The 22,343-nt window shown below is 37.7% G+C and overlaps 1 protein-coding gene across 4 annotated transcripts in view; it reads left to right on the top strand.

Moving 5' to 3' along the window:
• The window catches only part of RIC1 (RAB6A GEF complex partner 1), a 165,408-nt gene that overhangs the window by 133,628 nt on the left and 9,437 nt on the right, over window positions 1-22,343 (top strand). For 2 of the 4 annotated variants that reach the window (XM_011988383.1, XM_011988385.1), the window contains exons 11-21: window positions 1,753-1,905; window positions 3,121-3,324; window positions 9,288-9,326; window positions 9,624-9,734; window positions 10,943-11,032; window positions 12,285-12,445; window positions 13,387-13,525; window positions 18,623-18,739; window positions 19,520-20,248; window positions 21,797-21,955; window positions 22,042-22,178. In XM_011988383.1, the coding sequence (XP_011843773.1) occupies window positions 1,753-1,905; window positions 3,121-3,324; window positions 9,288-9,326; window positions 9,624-9,734; window positions 10,943-11,032; window positions 12,285-12,445; window positions 13,387-13,525; window positions 18,623-18,739; window positions 19,520-20,248; window positions 21,797-21,955; window positions 22,042-22,178 (2,039 nt within the window). The remainder of the gene's footprint in view (window positions 1-1,752; window positions 1,906-3,120; window positions 3,325-9,287; window positions 9,327-9,623; window positions 9,735-10,942; window positions 11,033-12,284; window positions 12,446-13,386; window positions 13,526-18,622; window positions 18,740-19,519; window positions 20,249-21,796; window positions 21,956-22,041; window positions 22,179-22,343) is intronic. The other 2 variants (XM_011988384.1, XM_011988386.1) reach the window with 1 other exon arrangement.

Consider the following 22,343-nt stretch of genomic DNA (forward strand, 5'->3'; position numbering starts at 1 on the left):
TTGCTTGATGAAAGTTTTCTTTTTTTTTAATTGGAAGGCTGCCTGGTTTTCAGTATTTGTGTCTTGTTTAGATGTGGCTAGCAAACGCCTATCATCTCTATGATGATAATGACTGTTCAGATGAGGCCGTTTTTGTATGTGTCTTCTCATGGCCTGCTTGCTTTTAACCTGAGGTAAAATGCTCACTGGGTATTTTTCCTGGAGGATATGCACTTGTGCATTACTTGAGGATATCTGTATCTATATATATGTATACAGTGCATTGAGCATATTTTTAAAACTTTACATAGATGTAAAGTGCTTGGAACCAGAAGTGTTTCAAATTTTGGAACTTTTTGGATTTTGGAATATTTGCAAATACATTTTGGGGATGGGACTCAAGTCTGAACACAGAATTTACTTATGTTTTATATATACCTTATGCACATAGAGTGAAGGTAATGTAATATATTTTTAATAATTTTGTGCATAAAACAAAATTTTGACTGTAGCTCATCACATGAAGTCAGGTGTGGAATTTTTTACTGTTGTGTCGTATCAGCCCTCAAAAAGTTTCAGCTATTGGAGCATTTCAGACTTTTGGATTAGCGAGGCTCAACTTGTATTTTTATTTTTTACCTAGAGTTTCTGTAGAAAACAAAGAGATATAACCCCTGTCTTTACATAACAAGTTTTTCTTGCTGTAGCCCCTCTGCGTACCATCCTTTTTAACTTAGTGACTATGAGGCTTGTCGCTTCCCTTCTCTCTTGCTCCACAGAGGAAGACATTTTTCTGATCTTGAGTTTCTTGTAGAATTAAAACCACCATGGTTGCCTAAAATAGTGGTTCCCAACCTTTCACCACCAAGGACCCCTTCTGATGTCTTTGCCCACCTCCATAGTTTAAAATAAGTTTTTAGCCACATATTTTTATAAATGCCAGTCAGCCTTCTGAATGGCATGCAACAACCAGTGTTGTCTGTCTCACTAAGTTGATATTTCAGCCACAAACTAAGAGTCTAAGCATTTTAGTTAAAACTTATGCAGCTTTATCATAGGAAAACATAAAAGTTCTATTAAACTTTTGAAATTTTGCAACAATTCATGGCTACCCCTGCCCCTTTACCATTTTCTTGGCTTGAAGATTGAGAATCACTAATCTTTAAAAATACTCTCATGGAGTCTAGTTACAGAATATTAAAACTGAATGGTTCTGGAGGAATTTATTTGAACCTTCGCATTTTACAGAGGAAGAAACTTATATCCTGAGAAACCAGACAGCTTGGCAAGGTAATATATACAAAAAGCCAAGCTATAATGAAAACTCTAGTGTCACAGCTTCCAATCCAATGTTTTTTGCTCCATACAAAACTGCATCTGTTGTAGGGGCTTCTTTGCCAGGCTTCTGCTAGGTAACCTGGGATGTCTTCTGTAAGGAATTTCTTTGTATTTGAGAGGCAACTAAATTAAAGCAATGGAGAAATTACAGAGCACAGTAGGTATTTTTAGGATTAAGACCCTGAAACTGGCATTAAGAATGATAGGTAATGTTTTCACTTCTGTAGATAGAGAGCAGTGATGGTGATTTCCTCTGGAGTTAGTTAACAGGGAACTGAAGATGTGATTCTTGTCTGTGTTATCATGGTTTCTCCAGCCTTCAGAAGTCATTAATAATGCTATCATTGGCTATTTCAGAATTTGAATAATTGAAGCTAGAAAGGGATACAAAAGCCTTTTATTGCTCTGACTTTTTTTCTCCCTCTTCTCTCTAAGAGCTGGGGTGCAGAAGGCTATCACCTATGGGTAATCAGCGGATTTGGTTCTCAAAACACTGAAATTGAGTCTGACCTCAGGAGTGTAGTTAAACAGCCCAGCATCCTGTTATTTCAGTTTATTAAGAGTGTACTCACTGTAAACCCTTGTATGGTAAGTATATTTAAAGCTCTGATTTTTTAGTGTCTTTTATGTTAGAAGTTCAGACCCTTCTTTATGACATACATATGGTGTATACTTCTAAAATTGGCGTATTATCTTCTTTTCTATGATTCTTGTGTTTCTTTTTAATTTATATTAAATTTATACCAAAATTTTATTTCTCAATGGGTTGTGTTTCTTTGGTCCTATTCTTTCAAAAGGATCATAAGCAATTTGACAGAAAGCACTGTTTATATATTTATTTAAATAATTTGAGTAATTTAGTCTTTATCTGAATAGCATTTCCCAAAGCGTGTTCCTCTAGGCACTACTTATGAGAGATATTAGTAGCAATTCCACAGGATTTTCTAAAAGTTTTGTTTCCATATAAGTGTCAAATAAAGGTAAAACAAAATTGTAGAGATTTATTTATTTTAGGACTCCAGAGTCTTAAATATGCTAATGTGCATCATGAAAATCCAGGAGGTGGTATATAAAAAACAGTGTTCCCCATGCTTATTTAACTGTGACTTTTTAAGAAACAGCTTGAAGAAAGTATGTCTGAGGACTTACTTTTAGAAACACCGCCTCAAACACTGCGTCTTGTATTTCTAGCTGAAATAGGGTATACTAATATTATTATATATTGCTAATATACAGTAATGGTATATGTTACATGTTAGAAATGCATATCTTAATATCTACCATCAGTGGCTTTTTAATGGATATTTGGTACAACAGATTTCTAATTAAAGTTTACAACACATCCAGAAAGAATGTGAAAATAGCCTGAATCTCAGATCCATTATTCCACTTGAAGATTAAGGATCCCCAGAAAAGAAAAGAACATTTCTCCCTCCCTTCCCCATCCCAAATAATAATTTAAAAGCACCCTTGCGTTTTATGTCAAACCAGCATTTGGACTAAAATGGAAAGGCGATAAGGGTAGGTGCTGCTTTGTCTGATCTGAATAGTTAATGAGTCTACTCACCTTTGAGAACACTGACTTTCTAGTTGAAAACTCATAGTCACTAAGATCACTATTCTTTCTAGTTATAACAGTGCATGAGATTATTGTGTAGTCTTTGTCCTCTGTGAAGAAAATCAACATCGAGATATATGTACATTTCCTATAATAAAACTAAATCGATGTGTTTTCTCCTACGTAATATTGAGTTTTTATTTGCTTTCTTCCTTTGCCCTCTTGTTCCTCTTACCCTCATTTAGAGTAACCAAGAGCAGGTGTTGCTTCAGGGCGAGGACCGCTTGTACTTGAACTGTGGAGAGGCTTCACAAACCCAGAATCCTAGGAGTTCTTCAGCACACTCTGAGCATAAGCCCAGTCGAGAAAAGAGCCCATTTGCAGATGGAGGTTTAGAGTCTCAGGGATTAAGCACTTTACTTGGACATCGGCATTGGCATGTTGTACAGGTAAATCTTTAATTACTGATTATAAGAGACTTATTCTTTGGTAGGATATCACCTGGAACAGATTATTAAATATTTCATCTTTTAACTTCAGGCAACTGAGAATCCTTTTAACCATTTTGTCATGTCCCTCTTCTGCTTTTCTGTGTTCTTGTCCTCTTGTCTTCTCCCTCCTTTCTTTCCATTTGGCGTAGAGTGTATCCCCACCTGCTTCAAGTCCATTAATAATGTCAAGAACTAGAAGTTCGTTTTGCCTTCTCATTGAGAACTATTTATTTTACTTTTAGCCTCTTTTTTATGTAAATTTAGCTCTACGGATTTGCACAGGCAAAACAAAGTGTAATAATCTCACGGAAAGTGGAACATCAACTAGTATTCTGTGCAGCTGACCTTACAATCCTAATGGGGCTACGTTGAGGTTAATCACGTGACTTTGGACCCTAATTGCAGACTTGTGATCAGTAGAGAGCTTTATTGTTAATAATTTTATTAGCTAATCTCATTCCAAATTATTTATTCATTCTGATATCACTGTTAAATTAACAGTGTCTTACAGTAATTCTGATAAACTGACATTTAACATAGAAATCAATTCTGAATTTTGATACCAAGTAAAATTATTTTGGGGAAACCAGTAAGTTGAAGTTTCTTAAAAGAAACTTGCATACATAATTTCAGTGTCCTGAGTATTTTCTTTCCCCTTTTGATAGCAAAATATTTTAGGTACATTAAAGCCCACTCTTAGTTTCTTTTAGTCAGTTTCTATTTCCATAATTCTTTGCCTTACTTTGACTCTGTATGTTTACCCTACTAGCCTACTTCAGCTCCCATGTTATTTGCAGTTGACTTTGAGTGAAGATAATGAGGGACAAAAAAATGGTCATGTGAAAGGTTGAAGGATTATCTCCTACATTGACATGTGGTATACACTAAAAGAAAATGTACTTACATTAATAAAAACTCATAGAATCAAACAATGTACATACCATTTTATAATTAGTAACAATTTTTAAATAAAACTGCATTAGCTACTTCCTTGACTAAAATTTTCCACTGCTCCCTTCTCTCCTATAGCCATTTCTCTGCTATTTTCATTTCCCCATACTTTGAACTATTCATTCTACACTGACCTAGCATCAATGCCAGTTCTGCCTAGCCAGGTCTGTGTTACCAGAGAGCCAAGTAGAGCAGAGGATCAAAGAAGGTAGGTCTGGAACTAAAAAATCGATCAGGCAATAACAAAAATTGAATTTCCTTCCAGCTCAAAAACTCAGTGATTCTGTGATTCTTAAGCATCTATGAAGTATCCCATATAAGAGAAACATTTTAACACTGATTTTAGGACTGGGTACCAGCAAGATTCTACTGTTATTCTATTCTTTCGATAGCTAAAGATATTTAGACAGATGAACTTTTAAAACCTGAGTTTACCTAGTTTATCAGTTTCCTTAAAAATAACATAAATAATGCCACATTAATTGTTTTGTACTGCCGAAACAATTATAATGAGCTCATAGAATTTTTCAAGCTGGAAGGACCTTAGAGATCATAAAGTCCAACTGGATTTGATACATGTGGTAACTGAGGATCAGGGAAGTTATATGACTTGTCCAGTTCACCCAGCAGAGTAGTGGCAGACTTATCTTTATCAAGACTCTATGTTAAAGTAACAATCTAATGTATTTTAAAACCAAGGTACTGAGTATTAAATCACATAATACACTACTGACCTTGAGCTAAAACTTAGAATTTGCCTGTTTGGCAGTTTGCACTGGAGTTGCCCTATATTTTGCTGGCACTCCAGCTATGTGATTCAGTGCAGTTATGGTGGTGGTGTATAGGGCAGTATACAGTGTCTGTCTAATGCTAAACCTTTACGTTCTAGGCTTTTTAGCCATTTATCATGACTCCCTGAAGAAACATAGTTGCCTGGTTTAATTTACCCTACAGTATTATCCTTTTTTCTAAGATAAGTGACCACATCCTCTGTCAAAGTTGATTTTGTTTGCATGATTTATTCTTTGTATGCTTCTTGTGTAGCTTAGATGAACTCCAACTAATTCTGCTGCCTGTTCTGTTTCTCATTTAGAATACTAGTTTTTTGTTTGTTTGTTTAAACCTGCTACCTGATACTCCTTAGCTTCCAGACTGGAAAATTCTATGTTACTTATGATTTTTCTTTAACTAAAACAAAACAAATACATACTTGTCAGAAGCAGGATTGGTAGCTGGCAGTAAAGGCGGTGCTTTTTTTTTGAGATCGAGTTTGTTCTTTGTTGCCCAGGCTGGAGTGCAGTGGCGTGATCTTATCTCACTGCAACCTCCGCCTCCAGGGTTCAAGCGATTCTGCTGTCTCAGCCTCCCGAGTAGCTGGGATTACAGGCACCTGCCACCACGCCCGGCTAATTTTTGTATTTTTAGTAGAGACAGGGTTTCACCATGTTGGCCAGGCTGGTCTCGAACTCCTGACCTTGTGATCCACCTGCCTTGGCCTCTCAAAGCGCTGGGATTACAGGCATGAGTCACCGCACCCAGCCAAAGCAAGCACCAGCCAAGGTGCTTTTTAAAAAGTTTTTTCTTACTTAGAAATTTTAAAACTTTTGAAAGTCATTTGTTGACATATGGGGCACAAACTACCGAAATTTTACAAAACACAAACCTTCTAGTTTTAGGCCATGTCCCTTCTAAGACTGCCATTTATTTTAATGGTCAGTATTTTGTATGATGTAAACATTTATTTCTGAAAGGTACATAAATCTATTATCCAGTGTTCTGAGGGTGTTGGTTTGATAGTTAGCTTGGCTATTTAGAAAGAATAAGCTTCACAAAATGTGGGAGATAAGCACCTACAGGGTATCAGGCACTAAGTTAGGGATTTCAACAGACAGTATTTAAAGGCTATTTCATTCATAAATTATTTGCTGTCTTCCTACAGTATGTATCAAGTGTACCAGGTATTTGGCACAGAACAAATCTGCTAGGAGGATGGCTCCCACAGTCTCACTAGTTATAGACAAAACTCATCTAGGCAGTAGACAGAGTTTTAGCAGTTACTTTAAAATTTAGAAATCATAGTAACAAATAAGGGCAGATTCAGTTTCTTTAAGAGAAACTGAAACATTCTAAGATAAGGGTAGAGTTTCTGTACCTTAGCACTCAGTTTTCCAATGATGTGGCATGACTTTAGTGCCCTGAGTGTGCTTTCATGACCTGTTTTTTTTCTCACTGATTAGCTGCCTCTTCCTTACTTCTGCCATTTCCTGTTCTCAGTATTAGAGGTAGAGCTCAGAGTTCAGATGACACATAGATCAATAAAGTTGACCTACTGGAGAAAATACATAGTATCTTTAGACAGAAAACTGCGTGAAAAATAAAGCTTTGTTCTAAACTTAACACCTTAAGTTTTTAAAATAAATCATTTGTGGCACTTCATAGATTTTTACAGAATAAATTGTTTTCTCTTATAGATACTGATCATAGTGTGATCATTTGATAAGATTTAACTTTGGTACCCATTATTAGAAACTCTTTGTGTTAGAATCCACTTTCGTAGTAAGATCCCAGCTCCTCCATTACCCAACCACACGTTTCATAAGTACTCATGAAATACCAAGGTTTGAGGGAGGTGAGGATTCCTTTTAGTGCCATGGATGATTGGCCCAGTTATACTCAGGTACATCCTCCTGCTGTGAGTGACTGCTGAAAAAAGTTGAAAATGCTTTCAACTTTTATTTCACCACCCAATCATTACCTTAAGTGTACCATTATTCTGAACTAATTTTACCCATCATAGTGATTTTTTTTTTGAGGGGTGGTGCGGGGAGACAGAGTCTCACTTTGTTGCCCAGGCTGGAGTGCAATGGTGCAATCTCGGCTCACTGCAACCTCCACCTCCCAGGTTCAAGTGATTCTCCTACCTCAGCTTCCCGAGTAGCTGGGATTACAGGCACCTGCCATCATGCCCGGCTAATTTTTGTATTTTTAGTAGAGACAGGGTTTCACCATGCTGGCCGGGCTGGTCTCGAACTCCTGACCTCAGGCAATCTGCCCGCCTCAGCCTCCCAAAGTGCTGGGATTACAGGCGTGAGCCACTGCACCTGGCCCATAGTGAATTTTATTAATTTATTAAGCTATAGATTTAGTCGGATTTTAAGTTGACTTAAGTCAACTTAAGTATAACAAATAATAAGTAGTAAGTAAAGCACTTAAGTGAAGTATAACAAATAGTTCTATCGAATTTTTTCAAGGTTAATACAGATGTTTAAAGCATATTGCTTTTACTTAATTTTTATTCTGTCTTCACATTACACAAACAATCTTACTGGGTTTGATTGCAGTTGACTTAGCTTTTTAATTTGGTCTTTAGTTTTTAAATATGTGACAACTCCTTTTTTTTTTTTTTTTTGAGACAGAGTCTCGCTCTGTCGCCCAGGCTGGAGTGCAGTGGCCGGATCTCAGCTCACTGCAAGCTCCGCCTCCTGGGTTTACGCCATTCTCCTGCCTCAGCCTCCCGAGTAGCTGGGACTACAGGCGCCCGCCACCTCGCCCGGCTAGTTTTTTGTATTTTTGTTTAGTAGAGACGGGGTTTCACCGTTTTAGCCAGGATGATCTCGATCTGACCTCGTGATCCACCCGTCTCGGCCTCCCAAAGTGCTGGGATTACAGGCTTGAGCCATCGCGCCCTGCCGTGACAACTCTTCTTAGAGTAAAATGAAAATAAATTTGAACAAATTGAAGCTTTTCTTATTCCAAGAACAGAAGACTCTTTTTTTGTTCGGTTCTGTTAATTCTTGCCCTGCTCCAGCATGTGCTCATGAAAACTAATCAGCAGGCTAGAGAGATCAGTCTCATTAAAACAAAAATTTACTTAATGTATATTGATATCCCGTATCAATTATTTAAATTGAAAGGTGTTGTTAGGATGATACAAAGACACCATGTTCAAAGATGTAAGACAAACAATGTGGAAAAATTAACCCCTTTTCTTGCAGATAGAGTTAATATTTGTAATATATTAAAAGTTCTTGTAGATAAGTCAAATACCCCAATAGAAAAATAACAGCTTACATACACTTTCATGTGTGTGTGTGTATATATATATATTTAAAGACAGAATAAAAGCTACCAGTGGTTGTCCCTAAACAACAGAGAACCTCATTTTGTCAATTTTTATATTGTATAATTTTATAAGCTTTTTTTATTTTTTTTTGAGACAGAGTTTCACTCTTGTTGCCCAGGCTGGAGTGCAGTGGCGCGATCTTGCCTCACTGACTGCAACCTCTGCCTCCCGAGTTCAAGCGATTCTCCTACCTTAGTCTCCCATGTAGTTGGGATTACAGGCATGCGCCACCATGCACAGTTAGTTTTGTATTTTTAGTAGAAATGGGGTTTTGCCATGTTGGTCAAGCTGGTCACAAACTCCTGACCACAGGTGATCCACCTGCCTCGGCCTCCCAAAGTGCTGGGATTATAGCGTGAGCAGCCGCACCTGGCCTGAGCATTGCTTTTTTAATCAGAAAAGTGTAAAAGTAATAAAAATATTTCCATTAAAAACCAGAACTTTTTCTGAGGCTGTAATTGTATTAGATTAGGTTGTTTTGGAATGGTTTATATCAGCAAACCCAAACTGTTCATCTGCATAATTCATAGCTGCCCTCATGGGTGCCTTCTCTGAAAATCTCTTGTCAGTCCGTAATTATTGAATTCAATATTTAAAACAAACAGAAACATCGTAAGGGGTAAGGGGCGGGGAGAGGAAAGCCTGGTGCCTAGAAACATGAAATAACAAACATAAGATGTAAAACACTGATTCATATACAAATGGTGAATTCCAAGTGCTCTGCTACCAACTGGGGGGGCACCTTAAACATTGTTCAGGAAGATGAATCTCATATTGTGATAACTTAATGCTTTAAGTTTAAATATATTTCATAAGTTTTACCAAACTGATGTGTTATTTTCTATAGATTTCCAGCACCTATCTAGAGAGCAATTGGCCTATACGGGTGAGTTGTTACTTTGTTGGTGTTAACTTTTGTTGGCTAGCATTTGCTGCAAGAGGCATTCTGGGAAGAGCCCTTCAGTGGGTGATTTGAGAAAAATAAAACACTTGATCTGTTGTAACATTGCTAGTATATTAACATCTATAATTTTGTCAGCTATAACTGAATATTTGGATTTTAAAATATTTAATTAGCAGACATTTATTAATAGTCTATTTGCCTGACACAATACTAAGCTCTTTATGCCTAATAAAGTATATAGGTTTGCAAGGAAAAGTTCTTATTTTTTTTTTCAAACAGTTTTCAGCTATTGATAAGCTTGGACAGAATATTGCTGTGGTTGGCAAGTTTGGTTTTGCACATTACTCTTTACTCACCAAAAAATGGAAACTTTTTGGAAACATTACCCAGGTTAGTCTTTTTTGAGATTAAAAACCTATTTCTCAAAGTATAAGAGAACTACAATATGAAATAGCTATAAAGTTTATCACTAAGTAATTTTGGTTACTTATTAAAAATAAGGAAAATCAGATATTAAAAAGTGATATTGAATAATGTCTAAGATTTGATTCTGATAAAATACTTGCTATTTGATAAAGGAACTTGTGTTGAAATAGTTGGTTTATTTTTAATTTTTGTTAAGATCAGTAACTATAATTCTTTAGCCTAAGGATTTATTCTTACATTCCAGCTTGAGTTTATCAAATTTGATCAGAATAGATTTCCACAGAATTTGAGATCATTCCCTGCCTGTTCTGTGTGTGATGTATATGGGATAGTGAGCGTGTGTGTGTGTGTGTGTGTGTGTGTGTGTATGTATGTGTATGTACATACATGCATGCAGTTGGAAGAGAAGGAAATCAATACTTGTTAAGTGCCTATTGTGTGTTAGGCATTTTAAGGCACTTTCATATATGTTACCTTACTCATCTGCATAGCAACCCAATGAAGGCACTCCTGTTACTTATCTTTCGATGTAAACATACACACACACACACACAAAACTAGGATTCAGTTACTCATCTGATAAGTGATTAAGCCAGAATTTACACCAAGCCCTATTGGGTGTTGGAATGATGATGGTATATAGCACCCAGTTATTTTTAATGGTATATTTGCCTTCTTAAAGAAATATTTATTTTTATAAACAGGATATGGATCATTATTAATAAAGACTCTAGAGTTATCACTGGAGAGGGAGAGTAGAACAGAATAATTTGATCTTTGGCTAGGTGCGGTGGCTCATGCCTGTAATCCCAGCACTTTGGGAGGCTGAAGTGGGCAGATCACTTGAGGCCAGGAATCCAAGACCAGCCTGGCCAACATGGCGAAACCCCGTCCCTACAAAATATACAAAAATTAGCTAGGTGTGTTGGTGCATGCTTGTAATCTCAGCTACTTGGGATGCGGCTGAGACATGAGAATTGCTTGAACCCAGGAGGCAGAGGTTGCAGGGAGCTGAGATTGAGCCACTGCACGCCAGCATGGGTGACAGAGTGAGACTGTCTCAAAAAAACAATGATTTAAGCTTTGTCTGGGTAAGAATTTTTATAAATATATTACTTTGTTATAATTCCTGGTAGCATAAGGTAAATTTTTTTAAAAAATTTTATTTTAAGGAGCAAAATATGATCGTGACAGGTGGCCTAGCCTGGTGGAATGATTTTATGGTCCTTGCATGTTATAACATAAATGACCGTCAAGAAGAGGTACGTTTTTTCTCTCAGAAATAACAGATTTTTATATTTTAAAGCTATTAAGCATGATTTAATTTTATATAGAAAATAGTCTATTGAAAACTGAACAAAACATTTTATCTTTTAATTAAAAATGTAGCTTCTTTTAGCCAGTGGGATTTTCTTTTCAGGTTACTACTTTAAAAAATTTTTAAGTGACAACTGAGACTTCTAAACCTTTTCTAAAGATTTTAGCTGTCAGACATTCTCTCTGGAGTTTGAAAATAAAGAGTTAAAAGCAAAAAATTTCATGACATAAGAACAGCTGTCCTCAGAGATAGATTTATTTAGTTACTGATTTACAGTAACCCCTCCTTAACTATGGGAGATACATTCCAAGACCATCACTGGATGCCTGAAACTGTTAATAGTACTGAACCCTATATAGCACTATCTTTTTTCCTATACATACATACCTATGATAAAGTTTAATTTGTAAGAGATTAATGACTAATAATAAAACAATTATGACATTATATTGAAATAAAAGTTATATGAATGTGGTCTCTCAGAATATCTTAGTATGCTGTACTCACCTATTTTCAGACCATGGCTGACTGTAGATAACTGAAACTGTGGCAAGCAAAGCCATGGATAAAGGAGACTTCTGTATCTGGTTTTTTGTTTGTTTCGAGAAACTGCTGGTCTCATGATGTATCAGGTCTAAAGCTGCAGGTCTAGGCCAGGTGCGGTGGCTCACGCCTGTAATCCAAGCACTCTGGGAGGCTGAGGAGGGTGGATCACCTGAGGTCAGGAGTTCAAGACCAGCCTGACCAACATGGTGAAAGCCCGTCTCTACTAAAAATGCAAAAATTAGCCAGGCGTGGTGGCACACCCCTGTAATCCCAGCTACTTGGGAGGCTGAGGTGGCAGATGCAGTGAGCTGAGATCATGCCACTGCACTCCAGCCTGGGCAACAGAGTGAGACCCCGCCTTTAAATAAATAAACAAATAAATAAAGCAGGTCTAACAGGAATATTTTATAATAGTACGTTCAGTTTTGATCACTTCATTCTTTGCTTATTCATAGAATGAGCCCAGTCTGCAAAAATATATAAGCATAATCCATTTATTGTTAAAGCTTAGATAGTTCTTTTAACTCCTGTTACTAAAAAAAAAAAAAAAAAAGAAAAAGTCAGAAGATAAAAACAGCATGTTTAAAGTATTTGGTCATCCCTAGCAGTTATCTTGTTTTTATAATTTTATTTATTTTTGTTTTCTTCAGCTTAGAGTATACTTGCGAACATCAAATCTGGACAATGCCTTTGCTCATGTCACCAAAGCACAAGCAGAAACATTACTGCTTAGTGTCTTCCAGGACATGGTAATAGTATTTAGAGCAGACTGTTCAATATGCCTTTACAGTATTGAAAGAAAATCTGATGGGTAAGTATCTGGCATATGAGAAGTCACTTTTTGCTCCTATTTATCACGTTTTTCTTTTGTAGTTTTTATTTTCTCAAAACAGTTATTCCACTTTTATATTCAATCTCATTTTTGTTAGAAGTAAAAAAGCAAGTTTTAATTAGTGATATTGATATAATAGCTAAGAAAAAAGAAATATCCTACACTAACTTCTTTAGCTTATCTTCCTGGAGTCATTTGAAAAAAAAAAATCTAGTTTGGAATGAGGTTAAACCCTTAGATACTAAATTTTTTTCACAACCTTGAAAATAAATGGTTACTGACTCTCCTAGTGCTCCCGATACTTGGTGGGAATTTGAAGGAGTTCCACAACTTTAAGACTGTAGGAAGCATGTTCTTAGCAAACTGACTTATATTTCCACTGAGCTAGATGGCTATAGTCTGGGGCAGAAAAAAATCAGCAGTGTTGTTGCTGCTGCATGTTGCCTTATATTTGTGTTGGCATCTGGTCTACTTGCGACATATTTAGACCACACCGTTGAGTTCTGTTTTTGTTCTCAGAGGTTAATTGAAGTATGTATATACTGAAACAGCACAGTGATTGAGGAGTAATGCAAGATAAAAATTAAGACATCTCACTAACCTCAGTGATTGAACCGTCATTCTTTCTCAATCAACTAGTTTTTTCCACTTAAATATTTGTATTCTTACAGCTTCTTCCCTAGTTTTCGTCTTCCCTCCTATTTGTTACTCCCTTTCTTTCTCTCTCATCCCCATATATGTTCCCTGGTTCCCCTCAACCTTGCCAACTTCCTGATCGAAGGATATATGGGGAGAAGATGATAGGTAGAAGACATCTGAGTCTTCCATAAGCATGAAGTCTAATACTATTACTAGTGGAAAAGAAAGAAAATCTTGTTAGCATTGTTGTTGAGGTATGTGGGTTTCTTTTGTTTTTACAGTCCAAATACTACTGCTGGTATTCAAGTTCTTCAGGAGGTTTCCATGTCACGCTACATTCCTCACCCTTTCCTGGTAGTATCTGTCACTCTGACATCAGTGAGTACAGAGAATGGAATCACCTTGAAAATGCCACAGCAGGTACCATTCCATTATCAAAGCTCTTTGGAGTTTACATCTCAGTTTTTGGTATTCGAGTCCATATTAGGAACTATTTGTTCAGCAAATAAATACTAAGTGTCTAAAATGTACCTTATATGAGTATGCTGGATTGCAGTGGCAAATTAAAAAGACATGCGTTCTGCTCAGGCATTAAATAAATAATTACATACATAATGAATTGTTCCTGTTATATGTGCCAAAAAGTAGTATACATTACTGCGAGAGCATATAACAAAAACCTATAATAATCTGAATAATCAGAGATTTCTGTATCATTTAAATTAAAACCAGGAGAATTAAGTACAGATTATCTAAGTTAAGAGGGGATGGATTTTCAGGTGGAAGGAACGGTAGTGCAGAGGCCCATAGACAAGAGAGAACATGACACACTCAGGGAATTGGAAGAATTTTACAGTGACTGGGACATGGAAATTGAAAGATATAAGTCTTGTAGATAATATTGATAATTTTAGACTTTAAGTCTAAAGTGTTTTAAGGTAGATATTATTAGATCTAACCTTTATAATGTTTACTATAAGGAGGAAAATGAACTGGAGTAAGACAAAACTACGGTAGGGAGAGCAACTGGGAGGTCATTGTAATGATCTAGGTCAGTGGTGTTCATAGTCTGAACTTGGGCAGTGAAAAAGGATACGGAAAGAAGTAGAATTGAGTATAGAATAGCAGGGGCTTTATAATTAGTTAATTATGAGGAAAGAGAAAGTATAATCCCATCGTGTCTGGGTAAAGTAACAGGGAAGTCAGGTGACCAGGACCCACGTTGCATAACTTCCTATTTCAGTGGTTTGTAAACTTCGTGTCAACTGGGAACTTATTGTCAGAGGAAAATTGTATGTAGATTTATTTGTCATCCCTGTCTGCCCAGTCTGTCTTTTACTTCCTATTGAGGCACTTCTGTCAAACCTCAACACTCCATAAAATAATTAGAAAACAGTGCAGTAGACTATCCAGTTATGGGGAATGTAATATTACTTATATGAATCTAAAATCGATTTTGTTACATTCTATCCCAGTTCTCTATTCTTTGTAACAAGACATTGTAAAAGCTACTCCCTCTTCCACATGATGACCCCTAAAATACTTGCAGACAGTTATCATTCCTTGTCTTCTCCTTCTCTCCTCAAACCTCTCTGTCTTCTTATCTGCATGCTAAATACTTCCATATCTCCAACTATTTCATGTGACATACCTCCAACTATTTCATGTGATATTTGTTCTAGACCCCTTAACCATCTTGGTCTCCCTTCTTTTTTTTTTTTTTTTTTTCCCTTTTTTCCTTTTTTTGAGACAAGAGTCTCACTCTGTCGCCAGGCTGGAGTGCAGTGGCGCAGTCTTGGCTCACTGCAACCTCTGCCTCCCACGTTCAAGTGATTCTCCTGCCTCGGCCTCCTGAGTAGCTGGGACTACAGGGGTGTGCCACCACGCCCAGCTAATTTTTGTGTATTTAGTAGAGACGGGGATTCACCATGTTGGCCAGGATGTCTCAATCTCTTGACCTCATGATCCACTTACCTCGGCCTTCCAAATTGCTGGGATTACAGGCGTGAGTGACCGTGCTCAGCCTCGGTCTCCCTTCTATAGGTAAAATTGGTTTTCTCCTTTAAAATATAGTTCCCATTTCCTCTGCAAATCATATTTAATGGTAACCAGTTAGTCCTAATTGATAAGGGAATATACTGTTTTACAGAAGTTTAGATAAAAGGTGTGAAAAAAGCTGTGACAATTTAAAAATCATTTTGCAGTCCTGAGGAACTAATCAATCTTAGCATCACTAAAAATGGGAAAACCAGGTATGGTATGCTTCTTGAGGTGATTTAGCATGAAGTTCACAAGAATTATTGCCAAAAATCTTGAACACAAATCAAATCAAGTGTACAGCGTCATCTTCCCTACCGCAAGGAAGCAGAATACGAGACATTCTGTTGGACAGCTACAAGTCACTAACATGGGGGAAAAAGAAGCGCATCTTCTAGATTAAATAAGATTTTGAAGCCATAAAAACCAAATGCAGTGGGTAAAACTCATTTGTGAGGCAAATCTGATAATCGTCACCCTACAGAACCAAGTCAGTAAGCTCATTTGTATCTTCATTCAAACAAGCTATGAAAAGACACTGTTGAAACAATTAGGGATATTTAAATACTAATGGGGAGAGAAAGTAGAGGATAATTGTAAATTTTATTGGATGTGATACTAGCATCGTGGCTATGTAAGCAGATGCCCATATATTTTAGGAATGCATATTAAACATATAGAAGTAAAATGGGTAGCATATCTTACTTGAAAATACTGACAAAACTGGGAAAAAAAAATAAGGGATGGATGGAGCACATAAGGCAAAATCTTGATAATTGTGAATCTGGATAATGGCAGTGTGGAAGTTCATTATACTATTCTCCCTACTTTTAATCATATTTAAAGTTTTCATATTTAAAAAAGGACTCATGTATCCCAGATAGAGTAGGCAACCAGTGGCATTGGTAGTACTGGATACCATATTTAGAGAGGACCTTTCACAAAGAGAAGGTGCTTAATTTGGCTGGAGCAGATTAAGAAGTTAAAATTAACTGATTACCATAGAGGGAAGACAAAGAATGCTAGAGCAAAGTAAGTTTTGATTTAATACTAAAGTTAAAAAAAAAAAATTGTAGTAACAGTGAAAACTCTTCAACAGCAAGATAGTCTCTCCATGAGAGTGAGCTCCTTGCTACTGAAACTCTCGTGGATAATCATCTGCCAGAGATTTTTTTAGGGTAAGAGATGGAGTTTGGGGTTCCTTCAAATTTAGGATTTTGAGCATACAGGTAGCCCTTGCTTTTTTCTGAAAGCTTTATTAAAGTTGCCTGAGAGTGCTGTTGCAGTCATCTTTAACATTATCAGAAAATGTTGAATGCTAAGATCGGATACTGATAATACCCACTCACTGAAGAAAAGAGAAGTGTACTTTTTTAATAAATTAGTATGAAATATGGTGAAATCTACCATCTTAAAACTTAAGGTAGTCATTATAAATATTAGTCATATTGTGGTGAATTACAGTAAATGCCTTTAAGGTCTTTTGAAGTGTTTTAGTGTATGCCAATCCCCAGTCATGCTGTTTTGCTGCAGGTGTTTGTGGTTTTTTTTCCTCTGCTATCTAGCTACATTTTACTGTTATCTAGGTGTCTGACTCTTCTAGTTCCCACACACCTAAATTCCATGTTCGCTTTTCATACCTCCAAATTACTTTCTGGATAGATACCCAATTTTTTTATTTAGTCATTTCTTTATACACAATCCCCTGTAGAATCTGAAAGCAGTAAGCAAGAGTAGTTTGTATAGCCAGGTATTTTGCAACTAGTATAGGGTGGCTGTTGTTTTCTTGATGAACCCTAAATGATATTGGCAGCTTAAATTAATCCTGCCAGCATGCAGCAAAGACTGGGACACAATCCCACAAGTTTTGAACAGTCATTCTTTCCTCCCTGAAATTCTTTCCTTCTGTTTATATATATATAGCATTGTGCTTCCCTATTTCTCTTTTGTTTTCCAGAAGCTCAGGTAATGGCCCGCTGCTCTTTTTTCCCTGGCTACCGTGCCTGAGAAACATCTGTCTCCTTCAGTTTACCAGCTTCACCTTTTTTTTTTTTGAGCTGGAGTCTTGCTTTGTCACCCAGGCTAGAGTGCAGTGGCGTGATCTTGGCTCACTGCAACCTCCGCCTCCCGGGTTCAAGTGATTCTTCTGCCTCAGCCTTCCGAATAGCTGGGATTACAGGCGCCAGCCACCGTGCCTGGCTTATTTTGTATTTTTAGTAGAGACGGAGTTTCACCATCTTGGCCAGGCTGGTCTCAAACTCCTGACCTCGTGATCCACCCGCCTTGGCCTCCCAAAGTGCTGGGATTACAGGCGTGAGCCACTGCGCCCAGCCTGGCCCAGCCTCACCTTTAAGCTTCTGATGCTGGTACAGTCCTCTCTGATTTAGTCATTGCTCACATTTTTACCTGGAAGTCTTAAAGTTTTTGTTTTTTGTTTTTTTGTTTTTTGGGTTTTTTTCAAATTAAATGAGCCAAAAAGAAAAAGGGAAACTCTTTTGTTTTCCCTTCCCTAATTTCTCTTCCTACCTTCTATCAGTGATAATAACTTCAACTTGTCTAGCACCTCCGCTAACCTGGAAATCATCTGTGGTTCTTCTCTTTTTCTACCTTTCATGTCTAGGATAGCAGTAAGTTCTATTTTTTTAACCAAAAGTTTCCTTCCTCTTTACAGGTGGAAATGACTTGATACCTGAGATTCCTTTTAAAACAGGGCTGCTCAAAGTTTAATGTGCATAATGCTTTACGTTGGGTGATAGGGCTCAATAGGAAATCATTATACTAGGGCTCTCTGAGGTTTGATTGAAATTTTTCATAATAAAAAGGCAGACTATTTCCTCATTTCTGAAGTCAACACCCATGAAATCTGCCTCTCCTCAGTAACCTATCCTGATTAACTCTGATTTTTTAAATAACTGTCTTAATCAAGAGCCATAAGTAGTGGCTTCTTTCCTGCTGCTCTTTTACCTGGCTTTCTAAATCCTCCTTGAAGGGCTGTTACCATCCAGCTTTGTTCTCATAATGTCCCTAGTCTAGCCAGACTGTTCTCACTTTCCCAGTAGTTCCCTGTCTTCGTTTTCATTGCACACTTCTACCAACCCTTACTCTCCCACTTGTGTATGTCTTCCTCATCTGTCAGGTTCCACTGCATCCTTTTAAACTTCCTGTAGTTATGGCAGATAGATCACTGATCTCTCATTTTGATAAACTTCTAAAGTTCTCTTAGTTTTTTCAGGATAATTCAACTCTGCCCTCAATCTTATGTCACTGGTGGTGTTCATTAATTGCATTATGTGTTAGACTTTGTACCATCCTAGCCAGAAAGCTCCTTGTATTCCCACAGAGCCTAGCAGAATGGCTATACATAATATAACCTCAATAAACATTGTGTTCTTTAATCTATAAACCTTATGGATTGGGGGGAGATGCAGAAAGCATACTGATACAGAAGTATGAATTTAGCTGCTTTTTCTTAAATTTCAGGCTCGTGGTGCAGAGAGCATTATGTTAAACCTGGCAGGACAGCTCATCATGATGCAGAGGGACAGGTCAGGCCCACAGATCCGGGAGAAGGACAGTAACCCTAACCAAAGGAAACTTGTGAGTAAAGTGCAAGTCATTTCTTTTCAAACATTAAGAAGGTATGGGATAAGGATGAAGGAATGAAAGAATTTAGGAGAAGAGTATTTTATGATTTGGAAATGAGAAATTGTAAGTCCATAAAATTAGTCTTAAGCCTCTGGGTGTAAGACTGACTGACTGGAGGGTAAGGTCCCAAAATGATCATGAAATGTTCCATACTCCATATGTTACTGCTTAGGCATCATTCATTGCGAATTCTAATGGAAAAAAAAAGGGATAGAGGCCGGGCGCAGTGGCTCATGCCTGTAATCCCAGCTCTTTGGGAGGCCGAGGCGGGCAGATCACGAGGTCAGGAGATGGAGACCATCCTGGCTAATACAGTGAAACCCCGTCTCTACTAAAAATACAAAAAATTAGCCGAGCGCGGTGGCGGGCACCTGTAGTCCCAGCTACTAGGGAGGCTGAGGCAGGAGAATGCCATGAACCCGGGAGGCGGAGCTTGCAGTGAGCCGAGATCGCGCCACTGTGCTCCAGCCTGGGCAACAGAGCAAGACTCTGTCTCAAAAAATATATATATAGGGATAGACTGGTGAAGTTCATGGGGTGTTTTGTTTTTAGATTTAAGTGTATATACTTTAAGAGGCCAGGATACTTTTATTAACTCTAAATAGATTCCCTTGCTTTTCCCAAAAAGATATTATACTATCATTTGAAAGACTTAGTAAACTAGTACCTAGGAACTTAAGAACCTGCAAATTTAATAGGAAAACAACTTGATTCTTATCTCTCCTTCTCCAGCTGCCATTCTGTCCTCCTGTTGTACTAGCCCAGTCTGTTGAAAGTGTCTGGACAACGTGTCGAGCAAATAAACAGAAACGTCACCTTCTGGAGGCCCTCTGGCTGAGCTGTGGTGGTGCAGGGATGAAAGTTTGGCTCCCTCTCTTCCCTAGGGATCACCGCAAGCCCCATTCCTTCTTGTCCCAGCGGATCATGCTGCCTTTCCACATCAACATTTACCCGCTAGCTGTTCTGTTTGAAGATGCTTTAGTCCTTGGTGCTGTCAATGACACTTTGCTATATGATTCTTTGTATACTCGGAACAATGCTAGAGAACAGCTGGAGGTGCTCTTCCCTTTCTGTGTTGTGGAGAGAACCTCTCAGATCTACCTCCACCACATTCTACGACAACTTCTGGTCAGAAACCTTGGGGAGCAAGCCTTGCTCTTGGCCCAGTCCTGTGCCACATTACCTTACTTCCCTCATGTGCTGGAGCTCATGCTCCATGAAGTACTGGAAGAAGAAGCTACCTCACGGGAGCCCATTCCCGACCCTCTGCTTCCCACTGTGGCAAAATTTATCACCGAGTTCCCCCTCTTCCTGCAGACAGTTGTCCATTGTGCCAGGAAGACTGAATATGCCCTGTGGAATTACCTTTTTGCAGCTGTTGGAAACCCTAAGGACTTGTTTGAGGAATGTTTGATGGCTCAGGATTTGGACACAGCTGCCTCTTACCTTATTATCTTACAGGTAACAATTCTGTTCTTATAAAAGGGCAAGAATTAATGAGCTTAAACTTAGAAAAATAGAAATGTCCTGTTTTGGCACCATGATTGTGTTTAAGGAATTCATAGTCAGATTTTCTGTTTATATCTTAAATTTGGAAGAATTCAGACAGATTCCTTTGAATGTCATAAAGTAACATTGCAGAGATATTTTTTCCTGTTTGTGCATAAACAAGCCTAAACAGATTGAGTTCAGAGTAGTAGTTTGAAAATTTAATATATTGAAGAAATTTAATATATGTATTAGAATACATATAATAAGAACATGTAAGAAATACTACATAAGATTATTGAAATATTACATAAGAAACATAGCAAAGAAAGTATTATTTGGGATATTAGTGAGTTTGAGCTTCCCACAACAGTAGATTTGTTTCCTTTTAGTGTGGGTTGCTGAGGGGACACTTATTAGAGCATGGTCATAACAGAGCACCTTCAGTTAGTCTCCCCAAAGCACGCGGAGAAGGCTCAGGCCTGCCACAGCAAAGACCCTCAGAGCACACGGTTTTTCTCAAAAGAATGGCTTCTTTGCAACTCCTGAAAATTTATTTCATTAGATATTTGACAAAAGGGCTTGACAGTTGGTTATTTGATAGGCTACACTTAAAGATTATTTCCAGTTACTGCAAAGTTGTTTTCATTGATATAAGAAACTAACCATAAACCTGGTTTGAATCTCTGCCTGAAGCAGATTTCCCGTCAGCTTCTTTGCTTCACGACAGCGGACTGAAACCAGAAGAGACACTCAGGCAGAGGCCGGGTGGCCTTGAAGTATGATCCATGGCTAGCCCTAAAGAAAAATCCATAGGGGTTTAAAAACAGAATCAAAATAAATGCAGCTGTTTTTTTTTGGTTCTGGGTCACTCCCTGTAACTTCACTGATCTCCCTGACAATGTAATTTTTTCTGCAGCAGAATTCCTAAGTTGCTACGGATTGACAGTTAACAACTACAATTAAAGTTGTATATTAGGCACCTTTCCATGAAGACCAAGATAGGCAGGTTAAATTTGTGAAAGAAAAATGGAGGAATTCTGAATATGCAGCAGGACCTTACTACTTGCTGTTGCTCAAAGCAAAGATTTTACTTACATCCTCAGAAAATTCTACAGCAGGTGACAGACCTGACTTTTTTTGGAGTCGGGCAAACCTCCCTATTTTCTCTTCCTTTTCTGCTTATCTTCAACAATTTACTTAACTGAGTTTCCTCACTTGTAAAATACAAATGATACGTATATCTGCAGAGTCACTGGGAGAAATAAATGAAATAATGAATTAAAGTATATGTACGGTATCTGGCATGTAGTGGGAGTTTAATAAATTATAGTTTACATACACCAGAAGAGCACTTGCCTCGCTTTTGCTTGTATGGTACTTTTTAATCTTGCTATTAAACTAACCCCTGTGGTGGTGTGACTACATTCTTTGAGTTTAGAAAGCTGGAGATAAAGAATTGCTCGTATCTTCCCAAATTGTGTAGTATAAAAAGAATGCTGTCCTGGTTGTTTTTTGTAGAATATGGAAGTCCCTGCAGTAAGTAGGCAACATGCTACCCTTCTATTCAACACAGCACTAGAACAAGGCAAGTGGGACCTCTGTCGACACATGATTCGATTTCTTAAAGCCATTGGCTCTGGAGAATCTGAGACACCTCCATCCACACCCACAACTCAGGTTAGTTGGAAAAGTTATACATCTCTAGACCATACACCCATGTGGCATCTTTCTCTAATGGTACTGCATATTGTGTGTAATCCTAGGAACCCAGTTCAAGTGGTGGATTTGAGTTCTTCAGGAATCGAAGCATCAGTTTATCCCAGTCAGCTGAAAATGTTCCTCCGAGTAAATTCAGTTTACAGAAAACACTAAGCATGCCATCTGGTCCTTCTGGAAAAAGGTAAAATAATAAAGAGCCATTACTGCTTTTTGGGCATTCATGACGCATTGCATTTCAAGACATTTACAAAATTGGGTCTTAATGGAAACAACTATTTCATCCAGTTGCAGTTTATTTTTCCATTCCCAAAAAGCAGAGACCACACAGAAAGCTTCCCTTTTTTCT

Source organism: Mandrillus leucophaeus, unplaced genomic scaffold (genome assembly GCF_000951045.1).
Source record: "Mandrillus leucophaeus isolate KB7577 unplaced genomic scaffold, Mleu.le_1.0 Scaffold329, whole genome shotgun sequence".
Taxonomy (NCBI): domain Eukaryota; kingdom Metazoa; phylum Chordata; class Mammalia; order Primates; family Cercopithecidae; genus Mandrillus; species Mandrillus leucophaeus.